Consider the following 23,594-nt stretch of genomic DNA (forward strand, 5'->3'; position numbering starts at 1 on the left):
AGATTTAATTTCAGTGGTGTTAAAGAGGAAAGACAAAGTAACAGGCATTAAATTAAAACCACCCACTTTTGCCAAGACACCCCCACCCCCACCTGGCTCCGGGGATTTATTTCCTCCTTCTAGTCCCCCAAAGAGATTAACGCTCTTTACTAGATTTTCTAAACTGAAATGGAGAAGCCCTTCTTATCTCAGTGCTTTCACGAGGTAGGTGCTGATGAGAACAGAGCGGAACCCCGAGAAAGCAACAGCTCTGCCAGGGGGTGAGCTCAGATGCCATGAGAGTGGGGTTGCCCCATAATATCCTACCTCAACTGTGTGTCTGCCATCAGTTCCTGGGCTGCTCAATTTCGGAGCCTTCACAGGTTTTTTTTTTTTTTTTCCTCCCCCTCTGCTGTTCTCTTTGCTACAGTTCCTCCTTGGTGTGCTTTGCAGCCCTGTCATTTCCCCAAATCCTACTCCTGGAAAAGGATTAGCAAAATTACACAGTGTTGCTGCTACTTGACATTCAGGAAATGGAGCACACACACACAAGTTACCAATCACGCTCACCAGATGGCAAATGTAGCTCTTTTCACCAGCAAGTGAGCAGCAAACATTCAAATTCATCACTGATACAACATTTAAATTCACATCCATTTTCAACTTGACATCTTTGATGGGTTGGTATAATGAAAAGCAATATTCTATCCCTATATTGTTAACTATTTGTAACACTTACAATAATGTAGATTTGAGATTTTTAAAAAATTGTCATTGAACAAATCTCACCACAACTTGCAATTTTGATACACTCTGTACCAATCTGGTTTTAATATCTCAGAGTTCTGTATTCAGAATGGGCTAATGGGAATGGCACAGGGTAGGAAGAATAAAAATCTAGCAGCTGATGTTGGGGTCTGTGTATTTTTTTAACACCATGGCCTAAGTTTAGTGGTTACTTTTTATTAGTTTATAAAAAACTTGAAGATCGATTAGTCTCTCTTACTGGACTATATTACAGGATAGGAGTTGAGAGCCACGGAGCCCGGTCTCCTGAGTCTCAAGTGTAAATTTCTGCCCACCTAATGTCCCCTAAAGTTCTCGGAGTTTTGGCCTTGGCTGGTTATCGACTAATTAAATGGCAATGCTTGCTCATTCCGTTTCTTTGCACTTAAGAGTGAAGACTGGTTGTTATGAGCCTTACTTCCCCCAAAATCCATGTTGAAGTCCTAACCCCTAGGACCTGATTGTGACTGTGTTTGGAGATAGGACCTTTAAAAAGGTAGTGAAGGTAAAATGAGGTCATATGAATGGGCCTGAATTCAATATGACTTGTGTCCATATAAAAAGAGAATAGGACACAGACGTGTGACCATGTAAGGATACAGCAAGGCAGCCATCCACAAGCCAAGAGGCCTCAGAAGAAACCAAACCTGCTGACACCTTGATTTTGGATTTAGCCTCCAGAGATGTGAGAAAATACATTTCCGTTGCTTAAGCCACTTAGTCCGTGGTATTTTGTAACGGCAGCCCTAGCAAATACAGTGGTCCAGATTGGAGGAAAATGTATGTAATGCAGAATTTACATTATACATTTCTCTGTAACACACTGTGTTATTAATCAAGGCTTGTTATTTAGAATAACTTAGAGTAACAGAAATCAAATCCAGCCAACTTCAGCACACGTAAGGAATGCATCCTAAGGGTACGCTGGTAGCTCCCGACACTGGAGGGACACAGCTGGCCTCAGAAAGGCACTGGATCCAGGGCTCGGAGGTCTGTCAAGATTGTTTTCACCTCTGCTGTTCACTGTGTATCTGGTTTCAGTTTTCTAATCTATCCCAATTTTGGGTTCCTGGGGGAGACTCATTGGCCCGGCTTGAGTGAGGAACTCAGCCCTAGCCCGATGGTCCTGGCTAGAGACGGCAGGGTCACAGGGCACACAGCGGCTGTCGGGCCCCATGGAGGAGGAGGAGGCATTCTTAGGAAAGAAGAGCTCATCAGACTGTGGAATAAGCCCTCCACGGCACGGAGGGTCTGTCCCCTCTCAAGGGCAATGGGGAGGCAAATATATGATGTTTAGTGTGCGAAAGCGGAATGGCCAATGAATGTATCAAGTTTGGTTATAAATAGCAAAATCAAAGCAAGAGCAGACTCAGACCTCATCCATACCAAGAACTGCTTGCAACCTATGGCTGTTTCCCAACTGAGGAGAGAGAAAAAAGAGACGCCAATGATGTTGACAAAATAGGTATACCCATCAGCCAGAAGTTGGTTGGTGATCCACTGGAATTCCATTATGCAAAGGGTGCAGAATGCTTATAACCCCCAAAATAATGTGCAAGTTAACATAACATAAACTCAGACTGGCCTCCGGTTTTATATGTATTTGGGGAGCCTATATCATTACTCTGAGAAGAGGGGGAAGATTAAACAATGCTTATCGTTCTGGAGAAGAGGCAAGTATAGAAAATAAAGGAAGGACAAACTTTCAAATAAATCCAAACCAGACAAAAATGGTGACCAGCCTGAATGAGCCTAGGAAAGGGCACCCTCACAGTTGCCGTGCAACCTGTTTTTGCTCCCGTTACCCCCTCTTCTTCTACCCGGTACCCAGGCCTGAAGCCCCCACTTAGGCTCTGTCTCCTCCACACCTTCCCTGACTGACCACATGATCTGGCATTTTATCTTTCTGAAACTGTTCTGTGGACACTGTATCCCCATGTACCTTACACCTCCTAGGGCTGAGGACCACGTGACAGGGTCTTCCCCACTTTGGCTTACAGGGCCTCATACACCTCTTGTGAACATCTGCCACCTGACTAGATGTCACCAGTTGAAGAGAAAATGATCAGAAATTACTTGCTGGGGGACGCCTGGGTGGCTCAGTCGTTAAGCATCTGCCTTCGGTTCAGGGCGTGATCCTGGAGTCCTGGGATCGAGCCCCGCATTGGGCTCCCTGCTCTCCTGGGAGCCTGCTTCTCCCTCTTCCACTCCCCCTGCTTGTGCTTCCTCTCTTGCTGGCTGTCTCTCTCTCTCTGTCAAATAAATAAATAAAATCTTAAAAAGAAAAAAAAGAAAAAATCTACTTGCTGGGCACAAAAAAATCTGAGATTAGAGAAGGAACAAGTATCCAGGTATATTCCTTTTAAGATAAAAACTTTATTTTACAATTTTATAAAGCAGCTTACATGAAGCACAAACAATCCATTTACTTTGTATAGAAACAAAATACCTTTCCATCTGCAAAAAATCAAGTTTTGCTGTATAGAAAACTAACATGTGCACATTGTGCTTAAACCGCAAAGTCTGTACAGCTTTACAAAGGACCACCCTTCAGAAGGGCATCCAGTAAACACTTTATTGCATATTTGACACATGGTCTCTAACCCACATGTACAATGGAGGAGAAACAAGAACAACAATTGCAACAAGGATGAAAACAGCAGCTTTCAGCGAGAGTCCACGCGCTGGCGAAGGAAAGGACTGCCACATCTGGAGAGTTGTGCTTGTGCCATTTGTGTTTTTGCTCATGTACACTGGATGGTTTTTGGATGAAGCCTTTATGTACAACAATTCTAAAGGGTCAAACGTGACCTTTATCTGGAAACTTTTGGCTGGTTTTACAACTGAAGTGGCAACATATTTAATTTAACATCAAAGTTAACTCAAGGTACTGTAAAAAACAACACCCATTATCTGGAAACAAAGAAGAATTTAAAGAAACAAAACAAAACTTTAAAATACCTTCCCCATTCTCTCTAAGCTCAGAATAAGTAAACATTTTACATGATTTAAAACCTAAAGAACGCTGTAGGTGTTTCAGAACAGAAATGCAATCGATGGTCTTGGGCAGTGTTCCTCCACGTCTGCCCCGCAGATCACCTGCAGCCAAATTATCTGAATGCTTGTTAAAAGTGCAGACTACCATGCTTCGCAGGCAGACTTAGTGACTTCCGGCATCTGTAGCTCAGTGAGCTCCCAGGTGACTCGGAGGCACCGAAGGCTGGAGAACCACTGGGGTACACTGGCGCGGCTGCCGCAGGTTCAACTCATCCTCTTGGAAAATTCTGGGATCACAAGAAAAATCGAGTTGCTGTTGCAACGTGGAAGGCAGTGTGAAACCAACAGCAGTGAAACAGCAATGCCATTTCTAGATCAAAATGTCTTTCCTTTTTCAGTGGAAAAGGACAGCCACATTGTTAAGGCACTGATAATTTGTCGCGGAAGCAGTACCATGCTGTTTTCATGGATTCCCTTCGTCTGAAGTACCAGTATGCCAACACAAGGCAGAAGTCTGGACCGCTCTCACTAATAACAAGATGAAGGGCAAAGGGTTTCCCGACTGGAGAAAGTTTATGTTGGGGCACTGAAATAAAAAAAGGAGTCCGGATATTCTTGTAGAGATATCTAATCATGTCTAAGAACGACAAAGATCAAAAGCCAGGGGGAAACTTAATAAGCCACAACTGTCACGTTGTGGGCAAAAGAGAGTTGTGGTCACGTAACTTCGGAGTTTAAGCTTCCTTTTCCGTGGCCAGTTTACTACTGTCTTCAGTGTACATCCATATTGTCTTCTCTGTTCCTGCTCCCTCTGCCACGAATACATATATTTTGCATGTTTATTCTATTCATATATATGTATATATTTTCTGGTTTCTAAGTAGTGTTGGCAGGCTGAGTTCAATTTAAGATGCAGTATGTAGGCAAGTGCCCACGTGGCTCCTGATGTGCATTTAATACAGGTCACAAACTGCGATGTGTTTGTCAGACTCAGTCTCCTGAAAGTGTGGGGTCTCATATTTCAAACTGTAAGTTACAGTATTGATTTAGTGTACTGTCATACATTCAAACAAAAACAACAAAATCAACCTCGCTTGATTTTGAGAATGCCTGAAGCCCTATAGCAGACACTGCCCAGGGGTACGAGGGCTGTGAAACCTATTTACGTGAGGTAAGGTATAGTGGGATAGAAAACCCAAATAAAGGTCTGGTTACACACGTGCAGCAAATGCGGTAGCATCAATCACTTCTACCCAAGAGCTGAAATAATTTAAAATTAAAATTGCAAAGTAAAAACTCATGTGCAGAGTCAATGGTCTGGAAAGTTGATGACCAAGAATGATCTAAAAGTAGGGGAAAAACCTGCTATGATTCTTTTATGTAATATCTGACATAGTGTTTTTCTTTCAAGAGGGAAAAAAAAAGCCTTGAAAGGGCAGTGGGAATGGATTAGCTCCTTTCTCCAATAAAATTTCCACAACGTCCCAAAAATGTCCCCCGAAAACAGATAAAACTCTCAAGTATAGTCTGAAATGAAATACAGAATTTTAGACAGTGACAAAAAGAAACCATCACAGTGGGGGTGGGGAGGGATAGACTGATTATCAAATCTTTACTGATTGTAGATCAAGTTTCATAAAACATAACATTTTTGTGATTTCTTGTGCAGTCAACAAGTTTTGTTTTAGTTGTGCTTACATTATATAACTGTGAAGCCTGAACACTGGTTGTGTTTTTAATTTACACATTTCAAGAAAACCATACATTCAAAATATTCTTCATATATAACAAATTCAAGAAACGCAACACGAAATTCGCTAAGAAATTAATCTGTAGAAAAGAAACATCATTTTTAAAAGTTGCACACAGTCAACTATTCAGGCTGCGAGTACACATTTACTGTATTACAGCACATTATTTTTTTAAAGTTTGCTTCCAACATAAACATAAATCATCACATTTTAAAAGAGACCCATACTAAGTTTTCAGGTAAGTGCCGGACACTTGGCCAGTAACAGCTACTTACCAGTGTCTTCCCCAGACCCAGAGGGACTGGACTGTTTGTGGAACTGTAGACGGTGATAAGCAAGACAAAGTTAAACATCTCTGTTCAGCCGTCGAGTAAACACTTTTCTGCTCCAAGCGCCACCTATATTTCGAAACCCCCAACTCATAGAATGCAATTATCTCAGAAGACTGGTTTCATTTATCACTTTGATGTAATCCACAAAAACCCAGTATACAACCTTTTAAAATGCGCCTAAGCTCTGCTGAGATAGAGCCCATGGTTTTTGTGTACAACAGAGGCTGAAAGAGGATTTTGGTTCTGAGCTCTAGTTGTGCTTTGCCCTGCTGCCTTTAAGGTAGCTTTTCCACCTCTTGACAAATTCTTTGAAGATTGGGGACTCATCGATGGTGCTGAGTAGCTGCAGCTGATTGATGTGGGTGGTGTGGTAGTCCCAGCGGGCCAGGTTGGGGGCAATGCCAAGCATGAAGTGGCGGAGGTCATAGATGGTCCCTGAGCCAGTGTCATACAAGGGGAGCATGGCTTTAAGAGATTCCATGCCACGCTCGTACAAGGACCTCGCTTCTTTCCCGAGTTTTTCCCCTGCGGTTTCTTTTAAGTCATACAGCCCAATTAAAGAGTACATAAAGCCATTTAAAACGAAAGAGCTTGGTGTGGTTGGATATTCTTCATACCAGTCGTGTTTATTCATAAACACAGCCTTAACTCCATGCTGCTCTGACAGAAACTTGTAAGGGGCTGTTGCCCTTAAAGCTGAACTGAGGAATAAATGGTCTTTTGTCAACAGATAGGCCCTGACTAATGTAGAAATGGCTTGCCCTTGGGCCATGGCAGAGTACCACCCTGGCTCTAAAGACTTGAACCCCTCTCCTAACTTACGGGTCACCATAATTGGCCAGCCACCCTTCTCATCCTGGTTCCTCACCAGCCAATCACTGGCAGCAAAGAATGCAGCCATGTGGGCTGTGGTGGAGATGGTAATGTTGTCGAGGAATCCTTTCCCTTTTGCAATCAACCTAACCACCTTTTTGGGCATGATTTTGGTTGGCTTGACAGCTTTTGTGTTGGAAAGACCCACTCCTTTCCTGAGGTCAGTGACCAGGTCCCTTGTAACCGTGCTCCATGAAGTTCTAGGCCCAATGCCATAGTATATGTCTCTTTCTTTAAAAGCAATTAGTTGGGTATTTGAGACATAATGTACAGTGAAGAGCTGATTCTTTTCTGTGGTCTCTAGAACCACGGACACACTTCCATTTGTCAAGAACTTGAGGTCAAATGAAATAATAAAATCTTTCGTGTTCCCCAGTTGCAAGGATACACCTTCACTGGTTTCTGTAGGGGGAAAATATGCCAACAAAGACTAGTTAGAAGGAAAGCTCTTTGTATTAAAAGTTAATTGCAATTCATCTTTGATAACCACTAACCATACAAAATTAACACTTAAAATATTTTGTGTCCGATCATCATCATCACTACTTATTTTACTAAAGTTACCATAAACAATTGATAGAACTGATGAGTTCATGATGGCTTGCGAGCATCAGGCCCGTCTAATTTACATTAGAGGGTTAAGAGCTAATGGATAAGGTACTTTTGCTCAAACTGCCTTTTCTAGATCAAATGCTGACTGATCAATAATCAATGACTGTTCTAATATATCCATTTTATAAAAAGAAAAAAAGAACCAAAATTGGCTCAGCACATATTGTGAAAAGCTAGAAGGATGGCTTACATATGAATTAAAATTGCTTTATTCAATTAATATTCAGGAGGTATTTATTTACTATGTTCTAATTTGTATATTATATTAACTCATTTAATCCTCATAACAATTACAAGAGTAGTGTTATTATTACTCTTACTTTATGGCTGACAAACTGAGACACAGGCAATTTAAGTAACTTGCTAAGATACAAAATGTTGAACCTAGGTTGCCTACTAGTCTGGCTCCACAATACACACTCTTCTTTCTTTTTTTTTTTTTTTTAAAGTTTGTTTACTTTTTTGTTAATCTCTATACAATGTGGGGCTCGAACTCCTGAACCCAAGATCAAGAGTTGACATTCTCCAGGCTGAGCCAGCCAGGTGCCCCTTCACAATACACACTCTTAATTACTAACTGATGCTGAAAATGATAGGTTTGTTTTCAGATATTTGCTGGAATTGTGAATAAAATTTCTGAAAATTAAGTAATGGGCTCAGGTAGTCAACAAAAAGTGATGGATACTGGGAGAGGATGAGGAGAAGCATAGGCTTTGGAGTTAAAAAAAAAAAAAAAAAGCCCAAACCGCACAAAACCTTGTTTGAATTGTTTCTCTTCTACTTCCTAAGCTTTGAGATGTTCAAGAAGAAATAGCTCTTTGAACTTCAGTTTTCCTCGCATGTTAAATAGAGATAATATTACTTTGCAAGGTAATTGGGAGGATTAAAAAAAAGAAGACAGTGGCTTAGAACAAAGTGCAAATTGATAGTGATTATGATGATTATTATTCTGAAGCCATTGGCCTTCAGAGGCTGATAAAATAGCAACAGCTGTTTTGTCTGGCAAATCATCAAATAGGAAATTTCTCTTGCGTATCTATAGTACAATAATGGTGGATACCAGGAAGTTGACTTTCTGAATACTGTTGGTCTGAATACCAAGAAAACAAACAGCATATTATAACCTCACAGCAGCAGCAGCAGCAAGAACAAAGACAACAACAACAACAACAAATAGGCAGTACACATTTTATAAATAACCTTGAAGGTAAATATGAATTCCTTGATCTCTATGAAACTTACATTTTCGAAACACATTCACACGTGTTATCTCATAGGAATCTTAGAATAATCTGAGGCTGGTAGAGCAGGAACTAGTACTTCCATACTAGAGATGAAGATATGGAACCTTTGCACGGTTTAAAGTTTGCCCAAAGCCAAATGCTAATTAGTGGCAGAGTAGGCACCAGAAAGCAGGATTCCTAGACCCAAGTTCAAAGACTGTGAAAAAGGAATGATACTGGAGATGGAATTCTCATGAGCATAATCAGTGGAAGAGTTATTTCTCTTAAACATAGCCACAGAATCAGATTCACTTTGAGTCTTCGAGGAAATCTTCAGTGTGTCACCAGAAGCAAAGACGAAACGTGGACTGATGATAGTGTATTCAATGTAATTAGCTTGGAGAGCCTTAGCATGTTAAGTCAGTTGCTCAACTCCCCCACCACCGGACTCTACCCGTGTGGATATAATTGATCCAAGGCCCTTAATGATTTCATTTGATGGAACAGACAATCATGGAAGTTGTATAAGGAATGAGAACATCTTGATAGACTTATAGATCAAATGATGCTTTGAGTGACTTTTTAAAAAGTGATTTCAGAAGCATACTTTTGATAAAAATCCATTTTATCTGGAAAAATGTCAACTTGCAATCTCTCTCTTAAGCATTTTCCTACATCTATAGTAAAATGGAATCTGACGCTCAACACAACATTTCTGAAACACTGCAGGATTCTGAACTGACTGATGAATCACTCAAGTTTCAATTATATTCAGTAGAGAAGGCCATCTTGAATGCTACTTATTTTTTCATTCTTAGGGTGATGCCTCATTAATAACGCAATATTACTAACCACGACATCCATTCTCAAGAAACTGGATTAACAGTGATCCAACTTTAGAAGTCCAAATGGAAGGAAGCTGAAGAATTACCTATTTTCCTGCCAGAATTCCATTCTAATTCACTTTATGAATACAAATCTAATGAAAAGATATGGTCTCAATTACCTTATGCTTCACTATAACAGATGAGTTCAAAGAACTCAGTAACGAAAGATGCCATGGGATGTAACCTTTCAAAAAAACTATTTTCCTAAAACCCCAACACCACCAGAGGGGGTTACTGAGCCACAAAGAAGGAGACGAAGTCCCAATCCCCTACATGAATCAACCAACAGACAATCCTAGTCTTCACAGCAGTCTTCTAAGTCCTTTAATTTCCATTTTCTAGATATACAGGTTAAAGTAGTCAGCATCGCCCAAATGTAGCAAATGTGATGTGAGTGTGGTTGTGGCAACCACTCTGGAAATGTAGCAGGCAAGGTCTGAACTCTACTGAAGGTATTATGCTATCTGGAGACCCCTGCTTTAAATCTATTAGTAGAAAGTTCTGGGTTTTCCATTTTTTGAAATCCATGACTCCTCCTCTCTCTGAGCAGTTAAATCTGGGAGTCACTACAAGTGTTTATTTTTGGCATATGTGGTACTGTATATGTCTCTTTAGGCAACAAAGGATGATAAACATTTAAGAATAATCTTTAAATCAATGTTTTCACCTGTAACACAAACCATTATCATTCATTTGTTTTAATGAACAGGTTTACCAGGTGCAGTGAGAAGTCCTCTCTACTCAGAACCTTGAGGAATAATACCAAGAGATAAGGGCCAACCAGAAGAAAAGAAGCTCACAAGAGATCTGAGAAAGAACGGCTACACAGAGACAGGGGAGAAAGTGAGGTCATGGAAATGAAGTGGAGAGAGTGCTTCTGGAAAAGGAAAGTTAATTTAATAGAGTACAACAGGTATAAAGTTTCAGTTCACTCAATTTTAAAATTGTGCAGGAGAACAAAACATTATTCAACAACAAAACAATAAAAATATGATGTAGACCCATGTTCCGGTTCTTTCTCCTAGATAACTTTATTTCCTTTCGGGGAAAAAAATTCAAGGCCCAAAAAGAAAAAAAGAAAAGGCCAACAGCATTTGGCTCCTGGTCCTCCAGAGACTCACCTCATTGAGGCCTATGCTTTTATGTACAGTTTCAATTTCTTTTCCACAGCGATTCCCTGAATCTATCTCCCATAAGTCTATGCCCTCTGAAAAGCCTCATTTCCCTATACTTGTGCTTCAATACAATGTCTCACCTCTTTGATTCCTTTCTCCTGCTCTGAACAACAACTCCCATGTAATTTCAACTCACTTGCCCTCAAACACGTGGATCAAATCCACCTCCAAGCATGCCCAAGATATCAGAACAAGCACCCCCATTCCAGTTAGCACACTCCCACCAACAGGGAGTTCCAACTGTGAGTAGCTTGTGTTCCCCTGGCAGAGTGACCGTTACAGAGTTCTCTCCCCCATCTATGTAAAACCACCTTAGGAAGCAGTTTTATCTCCAGCCATGCGCTGCAGAATGAAGAGGTAAAGGGCGGGTCCCTCACATAGATAAGGAGACTTATCTTTTGTATTATCCAGGGCATCCAGAAGTACACAATGAAATCTATTGCTTTAAATCAGATAAAGTTCAAAGAACTGTTCTGGAAAACTTCCTAGCATTTGCGGAGATCAAGATGAGGACTGCTGTTTTCCACCCTAATCCAGACATTATTAATTAGTGCAAAAATTAGCTCCTCAAGTACAAACAAAACAAATGTCCTTTTGCAAAGTCTAATTTCCTGCTACAATAACCTCTTAGGTATCACAAACTACATATTCTTAAAATATCTCCACATACTTTCTCACCAGTCAAGCAGAGATGCTCTATGTAGTGGAATATCACAGAATACCATAGGAGAAAAGAAGTTCTAGTCACAGAATAAAAACTAAAGGTCACCCATTATTTGCACTGCATTAAGCACTCATAAATCCATTACTTAAGGCCATCTAGAATGAGTAGATTTGTATTGTGGCTTTCAAGGTCTGTGAATTACACAGTCATCAATAAAGGAGAAGGAGAGAATACAAAAGAGGTCCTATAACCTTTTCTCTCATTTTATTTACCAACTGCAAGGTTGGTGGGGCGGGGGCTGGGGGGGTAGAAGGAGTTCTGTTCTTGACAACATTTCCCCACAGAGAATTAAGCCTACGGTGCTAACTAAAATTATTTCACTGTCTTTTTAAGTAATGGACTCATTAATTCTCATGGATATTGATTAGTGGAGAAAAATACATTACATCCTAATTAATGAGACTGTCTTACTAAAAGGGGAAATGTTGCATAAAGTTAATTTGATTTTATAAATGATTTTATTAATGAAATGGTTTTATATGAAGTTTGAGACAATCTACTACATTAACAAACCTCAGCAGGAGAAGTAGGCCTGGTTGCTAATGCTGTAATACCTTGAAAAAATAAAAAGCTGCTGATAAAAAACAGGCAAAGGAAAGGATGGCTCACTCTATAAAGAAAAATTTCCACCTTAATGCAAAATAGTTGAAAAGTTAAAGTATTATGGGACACAGATCCTTGGAAGGAAATACATACCATGTAGTAACCTGGATCTTAATATTCAATCTATGGTTTGGCTTTTCACACAGTAAATATTTTTTTATAACCTTGAATTTTTAGCTGTTCTTTTTCTAGGGATTTCACTTGGGTGACACTATTTGTTTCTTTATATAGATATAAAGGGTCTGCTAATGTGCTTTTTAAAACCATAAAAACAATTTTAAGGGAGTATCAGGTGCCATAAATCAACATAAAATTAGCGGGCATATATAATAATACATCACTTACCTGGAGCAATGAACTGTTTAACATTGGTGAATCTAGACTTATCAGCCACACTAGCCATAAAGCACCCCTTTGGCACAGTCCAGTCATTAGGCTTGCTGTTTTTGTCTCTGTCTTCTGCTGTTTCATATACCTCTATGTGAGGGGGTTTCTCAGTTAGATTCTTGCTGTAATGACTTAACCCATACTGTGCAATCTGGATTGGGTAGAAATAGCCTTGAGGTCCCCACTGTGTAGATAAAGGTACACCTATAAAATAAAGAAACAAAATAAATAATCATGTCTGGACACTGACAAGCGTATTCTGAACTCCACTCTACTGGTTTACCTCTGAGGCATGTTATAGGCTTCTCTGCAACTTTTAAGCTTCTGTATTATACTGTTTTCATAATTATTAAAAACTAGCACTAAATCAGATATGAAAAACAAATGAAGGCTTATTCACTCTCATTTCATATTTGTTGACAGACAGCAATGCAATGTTGTAGATTATCTTTTAAGGACTGACTTTTTACATGTGTAACTTTTGCTCATAGGTATAGATGTCCTGTTTCATAACCCTGTTTGACACAAATTTTGTACAATTTAAATACATGTAGATAATGTTACCACAGGTTCACCCTAAATATTGTGAAATTTACTTAAATGTTTGTATTAATATTCAAGTTAATTACATACTCATCTCTCCCTCCAAAGTCAAGACACGGTCTAATACCTACGTCATCTGATGACTAAAGTAGTTGCTTAAGGAGCCAGTTATGACTAGGCAACTTAAAGTATAAACACAGCTCGTAATTCTTTTTCATATTCTTCATGTCAAAATGTAATTCTTGAGAACAAGGTGTTTTTAATGAATTAAAATTGCCCATTTAACTATAGATTTTTGACGTAATTCATTAATGGATTACCTCTTATAAGAAGGTTCTAAGCAAAACTTTTAAATGTTCGGTATTAGTGTTTTAGTAATTTTCTACATGGGAAATACAGTAATATTACATTGCACAGAGTACTGTATTGTTGCATCATGGTCTATGTGTTGACAGATGAGATCCTCTCTGTAGTTCTAAAATAAATTAACAAGCATCAGATGGGCATAGCAGAAGCTAAGCACCTACAAAACCATATGTGTGATGTAGTTTCAAAACAGTTTAAGGATTTCAGAACCATAAGGGCTAAGAAACCTAAGCTACAGATAAGCTCTTGACTTGTATTTTTTCTCCAAGGGGAGGCTTTTTCCCCCCAAAATTCAAATAGAATTATTTTCACTTAATGAAAGGAAGGTTTATACAATATCTCATTAAAGATGGGTGAAAACTGCAACAGTGTGCAACCAGCATAAGAACTGATAGACTGATCAATGAACAAGAATAGTAGGCCAGAAACATACTCTGTTATTCAAAATGTTTTAACATAACGATAAAGACTGCATCATGAATCACGGGGGGAAAAGGTCATTCATTATATGTGAAAGGAAATATCTGAAATTATGCCCTGACCTTGTACCATTTACCAAAATATAAATCAGTTTGGCTGGCCTAAAGAGCTGAATGTAAAAAAACATAATCCTAATACAACTATTTGAGAAAATACGATGAATAGCCAGCTGATCACCGTGTGGCAATGACTTTCTAAGCATAAAAGGAGAAGTACAAAAATAAAAATAAAAACGTGTGTAAGTTCAATAAATAGAACTAAAAACTTCTAAAACTAACAAACCATAAGTAAAATGAAAGACAACCAAATTGAAGAAAATATCTTTAACAAATGCAACAAAGTATCATTATCCTTACGATATATATAAAAAAGGTCACATGATATTTAAAGAACCCACTAATCACATTAGAAAAAGGGGAAGTGAGACAAAGATTTTATGAAAAGGGTATGTGTCCTCACTGATGGTTACAGAAAGAGAATGATGAGATCCTTTTGTAAACAACAGATTAAAAAACAATGTCCCGTGACAGCAAGAACGGGGTGACAAAAACACCTTACGCTCTGCTCCTGGAGGCACAAGTAAGTTCAACCTTTTTGGAAAGCAGTTTAACAAAATAGATCAATTTATATTATTTGACATGGCCGTTTATTTCCTAGGAAACCACTCCTAGACTATAACTAAAATAGCAAACAATGAATTATGAATATCTGTACCATTAAGTATTAAAGCGAAAAAACTGGAAATGACCTAAGTAGCTAAAGAGAAGGTCTGCAAGTATTACACGTACCATGACATATTCTTACTATGAATACTAGTCATTAAAATATTCAATATTCAATAATAAGGGGAAATAATCAAGATATTTTAGATGAGAAAAGGAGAATATAAAATAAAATCGACTATACAGTATGATCCCAACTTGTTTAAAAAATGTATCTCTACAACTACAAAAAGATTGGAAAAACATATCAAAATATTACTTAACAAATGTTATGGGTACTTTTTATTTTTTCTTTAGCATCGAAACATCTACTAATTTTACACATTTTACAAAATTTATGTGTAAAGTTTTGGTGAGGGATATCTTTGAAATCTCTAAGAAAACATCGCCATCCTGAACACTGTGTATCATTACAACTACTTTAAGACACAGGCCTACGTACAAAGACCTCCAGACAATATACAAAAATGGTAATAATTACCTTGAAGTGGTAAAAATATAAGTGAATTTGGTCCTTCTTGTGAACATTTGGTAAAGATATTATAAAAAAACTTAAAATATTAAGATATTGAAATCACTTTTTATAGACTAAGGAAAATAAAATGAAATTTAAACTAAGCAATCTTAAAACACACTAAGCTTTTTCCTCTGGTTATATGCTATATTTTAAAGTCAAATTCAATTTGGCTTTCTGATCAAACTTCGGTTTGAAATATGAATTCTAAAATGTACTGATAATACCCATAAGAAAGATTTCAAAGACAATGAATGAAAATATGTAATAGACTATAGGAGTGTAGTAATATAAAAGTTCAGAGAAAATGGTGCCTATGTGTTGTCTTGTTCTGAGGGCTTTAAACCTCCCTCCGGAGATGATACCTGGCTGAATGTGGCAACAAGACTGAACTGGATAGGCCCACTGGTCTCTCACGTTCCCATCTCCTCTCATAGGACAATTACTGTATATTTTAATGCAAAATTTTTGGAGATGCTGTGCCTTCACCTTACTGGTGAGAATTTCAGATGCTGAGGCAGGTTAATGGAATAATCCTATTTGAGTAGGTATGCTCTTCTTGTAGCCCTTAAATCACATCATCTAGAAAATTGCCCCAGGTTCAGACTTCACCTGTTCCTCCTTGCTAAGTCAGAGTGACAAATGGTCTCTTGATAGTAAGCTATGTATGTATTTGCTAGATAATTAACACCTACAACTTTTTATTCCTCAACACAATCAGGACAGAAAAATGCAGTGGAGCAGACAGATACCAACCTTCAACCCCACTTATGCACTTGACTCTGTCCCGGACTTCCACATTGTAGCCTTCAAAGGACATAAACACACCATCAGGGTGATACGGGGCTCTCTGTGCATAGACTTTGGAATAGCTATGAGAGAATTCAAACCGATCATAGCCATCATACTGAACCACCTTTCCATATACATCAAAATATTTCTCTACCCAAGTGAATGGAAGAAAGACTTCATTTCCCTCTCGTCTCCCTTTAATTGTGTGTTCATCATTTATGAGACAGTCAATTTCTTCATATTTGAGCCCTAACACCTTGCTTCCCCCATTGCTGTTGAAGCTCCCAACAACAGGGGGTGCTTTCTGCTGTTCCTGAGGGAAAGCCTCCTCAGACTGTTTGGCCATGTGGTTCACATAGTTGTTACTCTCAGATGCTGCTGCTCTTTTTTCTAATCCATCCACTCTGAAGCCACTACTCAAGTGCCGTGGAAACTGGATCGCTTTATCACTGGAACATTTATTCCACAAAAGTACTGTGACCAAAGTGAAGAGTGTGCAGATGATAATCAAAGTCTTATAGTTGACCCGAGCTGCCAAGCAACGCATATTCAGACCATACCTATGGAAGCAAGAAGAAAAATTCATGCAAAGATGTACTGCAGACATTTCACAGTCTAAGGTTTTATTTTTTTTATATTGAACTACATTAAGGCAATTTTATCCACTGTAGTAATCTGATCAGATTTAAAATTACTAACTCAAACTTTTCAGCAGAGACAAAAGGCAAGAGGAGCTTCCCCCTCTTAAAATAAGACACTTTAAAACAGATGTTCTCAAACTTTGTTTGTGATTCTCTTGGTATCTTAGTAATTGTTTCAAAGTCTCTGCGCCAAAAGAAATACCTAATAATTTCATTTATTAAGTAGTTGGGCCCAAACAACTTAAGGCATTATTTTTGTCCCAATAAGTTAGCTGTTTGAAAAACATAACAGGTACTGTTAAGGTAAACATTGACATTCATGTTGCCAAATCCAACAGTGAATTTTTAGTGCTCATCCTACTTGATCTCTCAGCAGCATGAATAGTCAGTGACTCTTTCCTACTGGAAACACTCTCTTCTCATGGCTTCCAGGGCACCATCTTCTTGTGGTTCTCCTTACACGCCACTGGCTGCTCCTCCTCAGTCATCTCTGATCATTCGTTCTCATCTCCCTGAACCTTAAGTGTTAGCATGCCTTAGAGTCTCAGTCCTCACGCCCCTTTATCTCTATTCACTTCTAGGTGATCTCACCCACTCTCATGGCTTTAAATACAATTTATATGCTCACTACTTCCAAAATTCCATCTCTAAGCCAGACCTTTCTTCAGAACTGCAGACATACATATCTAAGTGCCAATACAAGTAGCTGACATCTTTACTTGGGGTCAAATGGACTTCTGAAACATCCAAAACTTAACTCCCAGTCTCTTTCCTCATCCTGTTTCTCTTTTCCTACTGCTCAGACCAGAAACCTCTACTTTTTTTGCTCACCCCATAACCAATCTGTCAGGAAATGTTGTTGGCTCTACCTGCAAATTATACCCAGAATCTGACCTCTTTCCCCTAATTCCATTATCACCACCACATCCGAGCCACTGTCATCTTTTACTTGGAATACTGCAGTGATGCATAAACTGGTCTCCTTATTTCTACCCTTGCTCTACTATTCTACCCCCACGTCTGTTCTCAAAAACAGCGATCAGAATGATGCTTTTAAATAGAAGCCAGATCATGTCACTCCAGTTATGATGGGAGAAGAATCTGATGCAGTTGCCCCTGCTGGCCATATGGTATCTCAGTCAGTCGTGACTGCAATTAAAAGTAGTCCTGAATTGCCTGTTGCTGAGGTCACTGGGAACTATGGAAAATTATGGGATTAGTCTCCTTATTATTTGCTACAGTAGTTCTATAATTTATTCTACGGTGTAAATCCACAACGACTTGCTTTTTGTTTGTTGTACTTACTTGACCGTTTGTTAATTCTTCATCCCCTTTTCTCTCTCAATAAACCCTTTTGGCAGCAATGAGATTTTTTAAAAAATCAAAACTCCAAAATGAAAATGTTTACTGAAATTACACAGTAATTTTCTATTTTTTAAGAAAGCCAATGGTGAAAGTGTAATTCCTTATCTATCTAAAGTAAGATTTACACCCAAGGTGGGGCTTGAACTCATGACCCCAAGATCAAGAGTCGCATGCTCTACAGACTGAGACAGGCAGGTGCTCCTCACTCATTTCTTTTAATTCCAAAAGAAGGTAGGTACCTTTGAGTTCTTGTATGTCTAAAAAAAACTTCAGTCTGCTCTCACCTTTGATTAACAGTTTGGCAAGATATAGAATCCCTGGTTACACATTATTTTCTTTTGAAAAGTTGTAGGTAATGTTTTATTGTCTTAAAGCATTAAGAGAATTACTGATGATAGATTTGATTTCAGTCTGATGCTTGTCACTTTGTACATGGCTTTCCTCTGGATCTTCTGGGTGTTCTTGGAATTCGGCTTCCCAAGATAGTACATATGATATCTGATTGACTATTTCAGCACTTGCTGTGCCCTTTCAATCTGAAAACTTGCGTTCTTAATCTTGTTTAATGCGTGTAGAATCTTCCTGCAGCCCTGAGTATATCAGAGTTCATTTCTTGTCAAGTTCTCTCTGATTAGCTCTATTTTCTCCAGGAGCAATTTTTCTGCATCTTAGTCTCTCTTTCATGCCATCAGTTTTCCTTACATCCCTGGTGATGCTGGTTGCTTATTTGTATTTACATCTGAATGACTCATCAGCCAAGCCAACACAGCTTTTCTCTACCATTGCAGAGATGGTCTGATTTTTGGCTAGATTGCTCTCCTGAGGAGGACTCTGTGTGGGCTATGTACAGGCTGAATGGCAGTGTTCCTTTAGGGTGCATGGGTAAGGAGCCAGCAGGCCCTCTAAACGCCAGAATGATGGAGTTTTTCTTTTGTTCTGGAGACATAACTTGTACTCTAGAAGCCTTACCTTTTCCCATTTTCTCTAAAGGAAATCTGTTTGACGTTTTGCTTGGGGGTTATGCCTATCAATAGTCCAAGTGCAGGGATGAGAGCGGTATAGGGAGATGAGATGGTAGAGCTGTGCCTTCTAGTACTTCAACAGAGATTCAGAAATCTGTTCAGTTATCACTCTTTCGTAGTCTTCCTACTTATTGTTACTGGTTTCTTCATTTCTTATTTCTATACATTTTATTTCAGTAGGGCATCAGGAGGGAAAAAGGCAAAGACAGGGTTTGGTCCATCTTGGACACCTTACACAGATTTAAGAGCCAGAATCCAGTAATACTTTTATCATCTGCATTAAGACTATGAGAAAATGTCTTGAATGCTAAAAAACCAAAGCATGGTACAAGGAAACCTTCAGAAGTCACACATTTATAAAGGATTTCCTCATATTGTAGTACAGGCAAACCGATAACACTAAGTGGTGTTTCTTAAAAAAAGCAATCCTTCTTTAAGCATTCCTTAAAAACACTTATGTGCCAACATCTGAATCATTTGTCAGCTATACCTAACATTCAGATCAATTAAAATAGAAATATAAAGATTCTTTTTTTTTTTTTTAAAGATTTTATTTATTTATTTGACAGAGATAGAGACAGCCAGCGAGAGAGGGAACACAAGCAGGGGGAGAGGGAGAGGAAGAAGCAGGCTCATAGTGGAGGAGCCTGATGTGGGGCTCGATCCCAGAACGCTGGGATCACGCCCTGAGCTGAAGGCAGACGCTTAACCGCTGTGCCACCCAGGCACCCCAGAAATATAAAGATTCTGTCCCAACTTTGAGAAGTGCCCTTCCTCCATGACTCAAATGAGAGAATACCTGCTTATGGAACAAGACTACCATTATAATGAGACACATGATGGGAAAGTAACATAAAATGAAAATAAAAAGCTTTTATTAACCTTTATGCCCAGATTTTGTTATCTGATACCACTCCTAATTAAAAGCAATGACAGCTTCTTAGAGAAATGGATGATTCCAGGTCTAGGGCCTTGTTATGCCAGAAAATAAAGAAAACTTTCAAATATCAGTGAGATCATAATCCAGGGGATCAAAAAAGCAGTAGGATATAGAGAAAATGAGACTGGAAACACTGCTATTTGCTGAAGCTGAAAGATACGTTGAAGGTTTACTATGTTACTCTCTGTACTTTTGTTTGTTTGAACATTTCCATAATTAAAAACATAGTTATCACAGCAAAAAGACACAAGAATCAGCTTGAAAGTCCTTTCCCCCTTTGAAAGTCAAAGTTGTAAGAATTATGACTGATGGTGACTGAAACACACTGGAAGAATAAAAATCCGCGAGTCTACAATGATACTCAAAAAAGAGAAAACCAGAAAAACAAAACCAAAACAAACTCTTATACCACCTTCTGACTGAGCGGGTTAAAAGTGGTAACTAAGTGAAATTATTTATTACCTATCTGGCCTCTGCAAGAGAACTTCTAACCAATAGCCCCAGATGATAAAGAATTCTGTTACAGAAAAAGGGTGGTTAATGATGTAGAAGAAAAAATTTTTTAAATATCAGAAAATTAGCATTACGTGATCCCTCATGAAATTTACAAATTTAGACAAGTATTATATTCAGGTATATGTTTGATAGGGACCTACAGATTCATACAGCACAAAGTAACACCAAATACGTTATTTTCTCGTAGCAAGATAAAAAAGCTGAAACTCTACAATGAAGGGATCAGATTCGTTACCCTAATTCAGGCCTCAAATTCAGTCTCAGTAATGGTGACTCATCCAGACACTGTGTTTTTTGATGAGTTAAAATAAAAAGTAAATAACTTGTCATATATCCCAGCCAAAAATGTTTAATATGGATCCCTTAGGCCTTACAATTGGACTTTTAATTAATAGGAAATACATGAGATAGAGGAACAAGTTAAATGCAGATGTAACCAGACACATTTTTTTTTTAAAGATTTACTTATTTATTTGAGAGAGAGGAGGAGAGACCAAGTGTGAGTGTGAGTGGGAGAAGGGGCAGAGGAAAGGAAGAGAGAACCCTCAAGCAGACTCTGAGCATGGAGCTGGACGCGGAGCTCCATCCCAGGACCCTGAGATTATGACCTGAGCCAAAACCAAGAGCTGGCCACTTAACTGACTGAGCCACCTAGACACCCCTCAACCAGACACATCTAGAAGGCAAGACATCCTACAGGAGATGTAGACTGACCTCAATAAGTCAGTCAGTGGTATGAAAAGTAAAAGAGGACTAGGTCAGATTTTTTCCCCAAAGAGACTTATTAGGGCGTATGACAAGCAGATGTTAGACTTGGTCCTCCACTGGGAAATCTGACTGCGGACTTGAAGATGGAAGGACATAGAGAGACTGTTAATTGAAAAAAGGAGGCTGCAAAACAGCACACATAGAATGATCTCACTTTAATAAAACAGGGTACACTGAGGTCTTTATTTTCTCATTTCCCACATTTACTGGGTTTTTAAAAATCATTAAAATAGAAAACTAAGTCAAAGTCACTTTTGATAAAATATTAAAGGAAAAGTAAATTTTAAGTTTAAAAAATGTCTACAAGTATTTAGTTTTCAAAATACAGGAGAAAGGAGGATGGAAAAAAAAAAAGAAAACTCTGAGTATTGACATGTACTATTAACTACTAAATAGGTTTATCTAAAGGTAAACATAATAATTTTATTATAACATTACTCAAATTATAGGAAACTAACCAGAAACTTTAAAACTTCCGAAAGTAGACTGTACTGAATTTTGCTAGTACAATAACAACAGGACCTTTAACAGACCAAGCCAGGGTTTTCTGCTGAGTGGTGATAAGCTTCCTACTTATTTTAAAGCTTTTGCCACATCTATAAACCAGATTAACCTTTCAAGTTAAAAAAAAAAAAAAGTTTAAAAAAAATCAATAAATTCAAAAACCTTGAAACCTTATCTACTGCAGAGCCTAAAGATTTATTTCTTTAGAAACATAATCCAATAAAAATTGATTTTAGTACCTTTAGAGATCTAAAACAGAAAATAACACTCAGCATCATAAAGAAACTGTGGAATATATTCTTTGCAGAAATGGTTAAAAATGAGGGAAAACAAAATATAACTTAGTTATCCTTTGGGAAAGCAAACTGTTCTCTTCTAAAATGATTTATAATTCAAAAAACCCTATGGTGTAGATACTTTACTTTTCAAATTCACTTTTCCAACTGAATATTTCAAGTAGCCAAGTCATTCAAAATATTAAATCACGGATATCACCATGAGTTTTTAAACTATGAAGGTCATATTTCAGTTAAGAACATTTAAATAAATTCATAAAAGATTTCATTGAAAGAAATTTCTTTCCTCTGAATAATGTAGACCAAGGCTTGCTTGATCATTATTTTCTCTTATTTACTTATATATATCTAACAATTTGTATTTCTTATGATACCTTGGTACCAAGTAAACAGAAAAGTGGTTGTGCAATAGATAATCAAACTGACTGATCGGTTCAATCAGCATCTATTCAGCACCTATGTGGCAGGTAAGACACTATTTCTGTCCCTGAAGGCCAGATTATTCGGAAATATGCACATAAAAACAATAATGCTGCGATAAGAACTATAAAAAAGTTACATACAATATGCTATGACACACAGATAAGAAGCCCTATAATTCTCCCTTAATTTTTTAAGGTGTTAAGAAAAGCTTCAAGATGGAATGAACACAACACTGACAACTAAGCAAGCTCCCAAATCAGGTACCTGCACTTGCCATGCCCTCTGCCTGGCATTGTTTCCCCAGATATCCATTTGGCTTGCTCCCTTACTTCTTCAGGTCACTGCTTAAGTGTTAATTTATCAGAGAGGGGACGCCTGGGTGGCACAGCGGTTAAGCGTCTGCCTTCGGCTCAGGGCGTGATCCCGGCGTTATGGGATCGAGCCCCACATCAGGCTCTTCTGCTGTGAGCCTGCTTTTTCCTCTCCCACTCCCCCTGCTTGTGTTCCCTCTCTCGCTGGCTGTCTCTATCTCTGTCAAATAAATAAATAAAATCTTAAAAAAAAAATTTATCAGAGAGGCCTTCTTTCCCTGACCATCTTATCTAAAACAGTATGTCTCACCCCATCATTCTCCAGGTCTTTACTCAGCTTTATTCTTCTTCATAGCATTGACCACACTTGGTATTATACATATTTAGCTTATTATCCGTCTCCAATCCACTAGAATCTAAGCTCCACGAGGACTGGGATTTTGCTTCTTCTGGTCACTGCTGGATCCCCAGTGCCTAGAAATGCGTCTGGTTCACAGTAGGCTTCAATAAAGATTTGTTGAATGAATATATATTGTTAAGTATGCAATTTTATTTTGTTTATTTATTTAAGATTTTATTTATTCATTTGGGGGGGGGCATGACTGGGGTGAGGGATGGAGGGAGAAGGACAAGCAGACTCCCTGCTGAGTGTGGAGCCCAACACAGGGCTCGATCCCATGACCCTGAGATCACGACCTGAGCCGAAATCAAGAGTCAGACACTTAAATGACTGAGCCACCCAGGTGCCCCAAGTGTGCAATTTTAAAAAATAACAGACAACTTTGCTTTCCTTCCTATATTTGGGTATTCTGAAATCATAATCCAAATAAAAATGAACATAACTGAGACAACAGAATATGGACTGTGATGCTGTATATTGGCCAACTCTTTAAAATAGATTTACAATTTAATTACTGCTGTTAGAAATGTTCCATCTGTTTACTGCTTGATAGACCAAGACTTAAATTACACAGTCAAATGGCTGAGTACTCTGTGATAGCTCTAACACAAAAGAGAAATGCCTAATATTTTTGGTGATCAGACTCTTCTAGTAATGCAAAA

The 23,594-nt window shown here is 38.4% G+C and overlaps 1 protein-coding gene across 3 annotated transcripts in view; it reads right to left on the reverse strand.

Moving 5' to 3' along the window:
• Positions 1 to 3,121: 3,121 nt before the first annotated feature.
• GLCE (glucuronic acid epimerase) overlaps positions 3,122 to 23,594 on the reverse strand; it is a 116,508-nt gene continuing 96,035 nt past the window's right edge. For 2 of the 3 annotated variants that reach the window (XM_034660762.1, XM_034660763.1), the window contains exons 2-4: positions 15,711 to 16,306; positions 12,288 to 12,533; positions 3,122 to 7,120 (exon numbers count right to left, since the gene is read on the reverse strand). In XM_034660762.1, coding sequence (XP_034516653.1) covers positions 6,096 to 7,120; positions 12,288 to 12,533; positions 15,711 to 16,293 — 1,854 coding nt within the window. In that variant the 5' untranslated portion in view covers positions 16,294 to 16,306 and the 3' untranslated portion in view covers positions 3,122 to 6,095. The remainder of the gene's footprint in view (positions 7,121 to 12,287; positions 12,534 to 15,710; positions 16,307 to 23,594) is intronic. The other variant, XM_034660764.1, reaches the window with a different exon arrangement.

Source organism: Ailuropoda melanoleuca, chromosome 5 (genome assembly GCF_002007445.2).
Source record: "Ailuropoda melanoleuca isolate Jingjing chromosome 5, ASM200744v2, whole genome shotgun sequence".
NCBI lineage: Eukaryota > Metazoa > Chordata > Mammalia > Carnivora > Ursidae > Ailuropoda > Ailuropoda melanoleuca.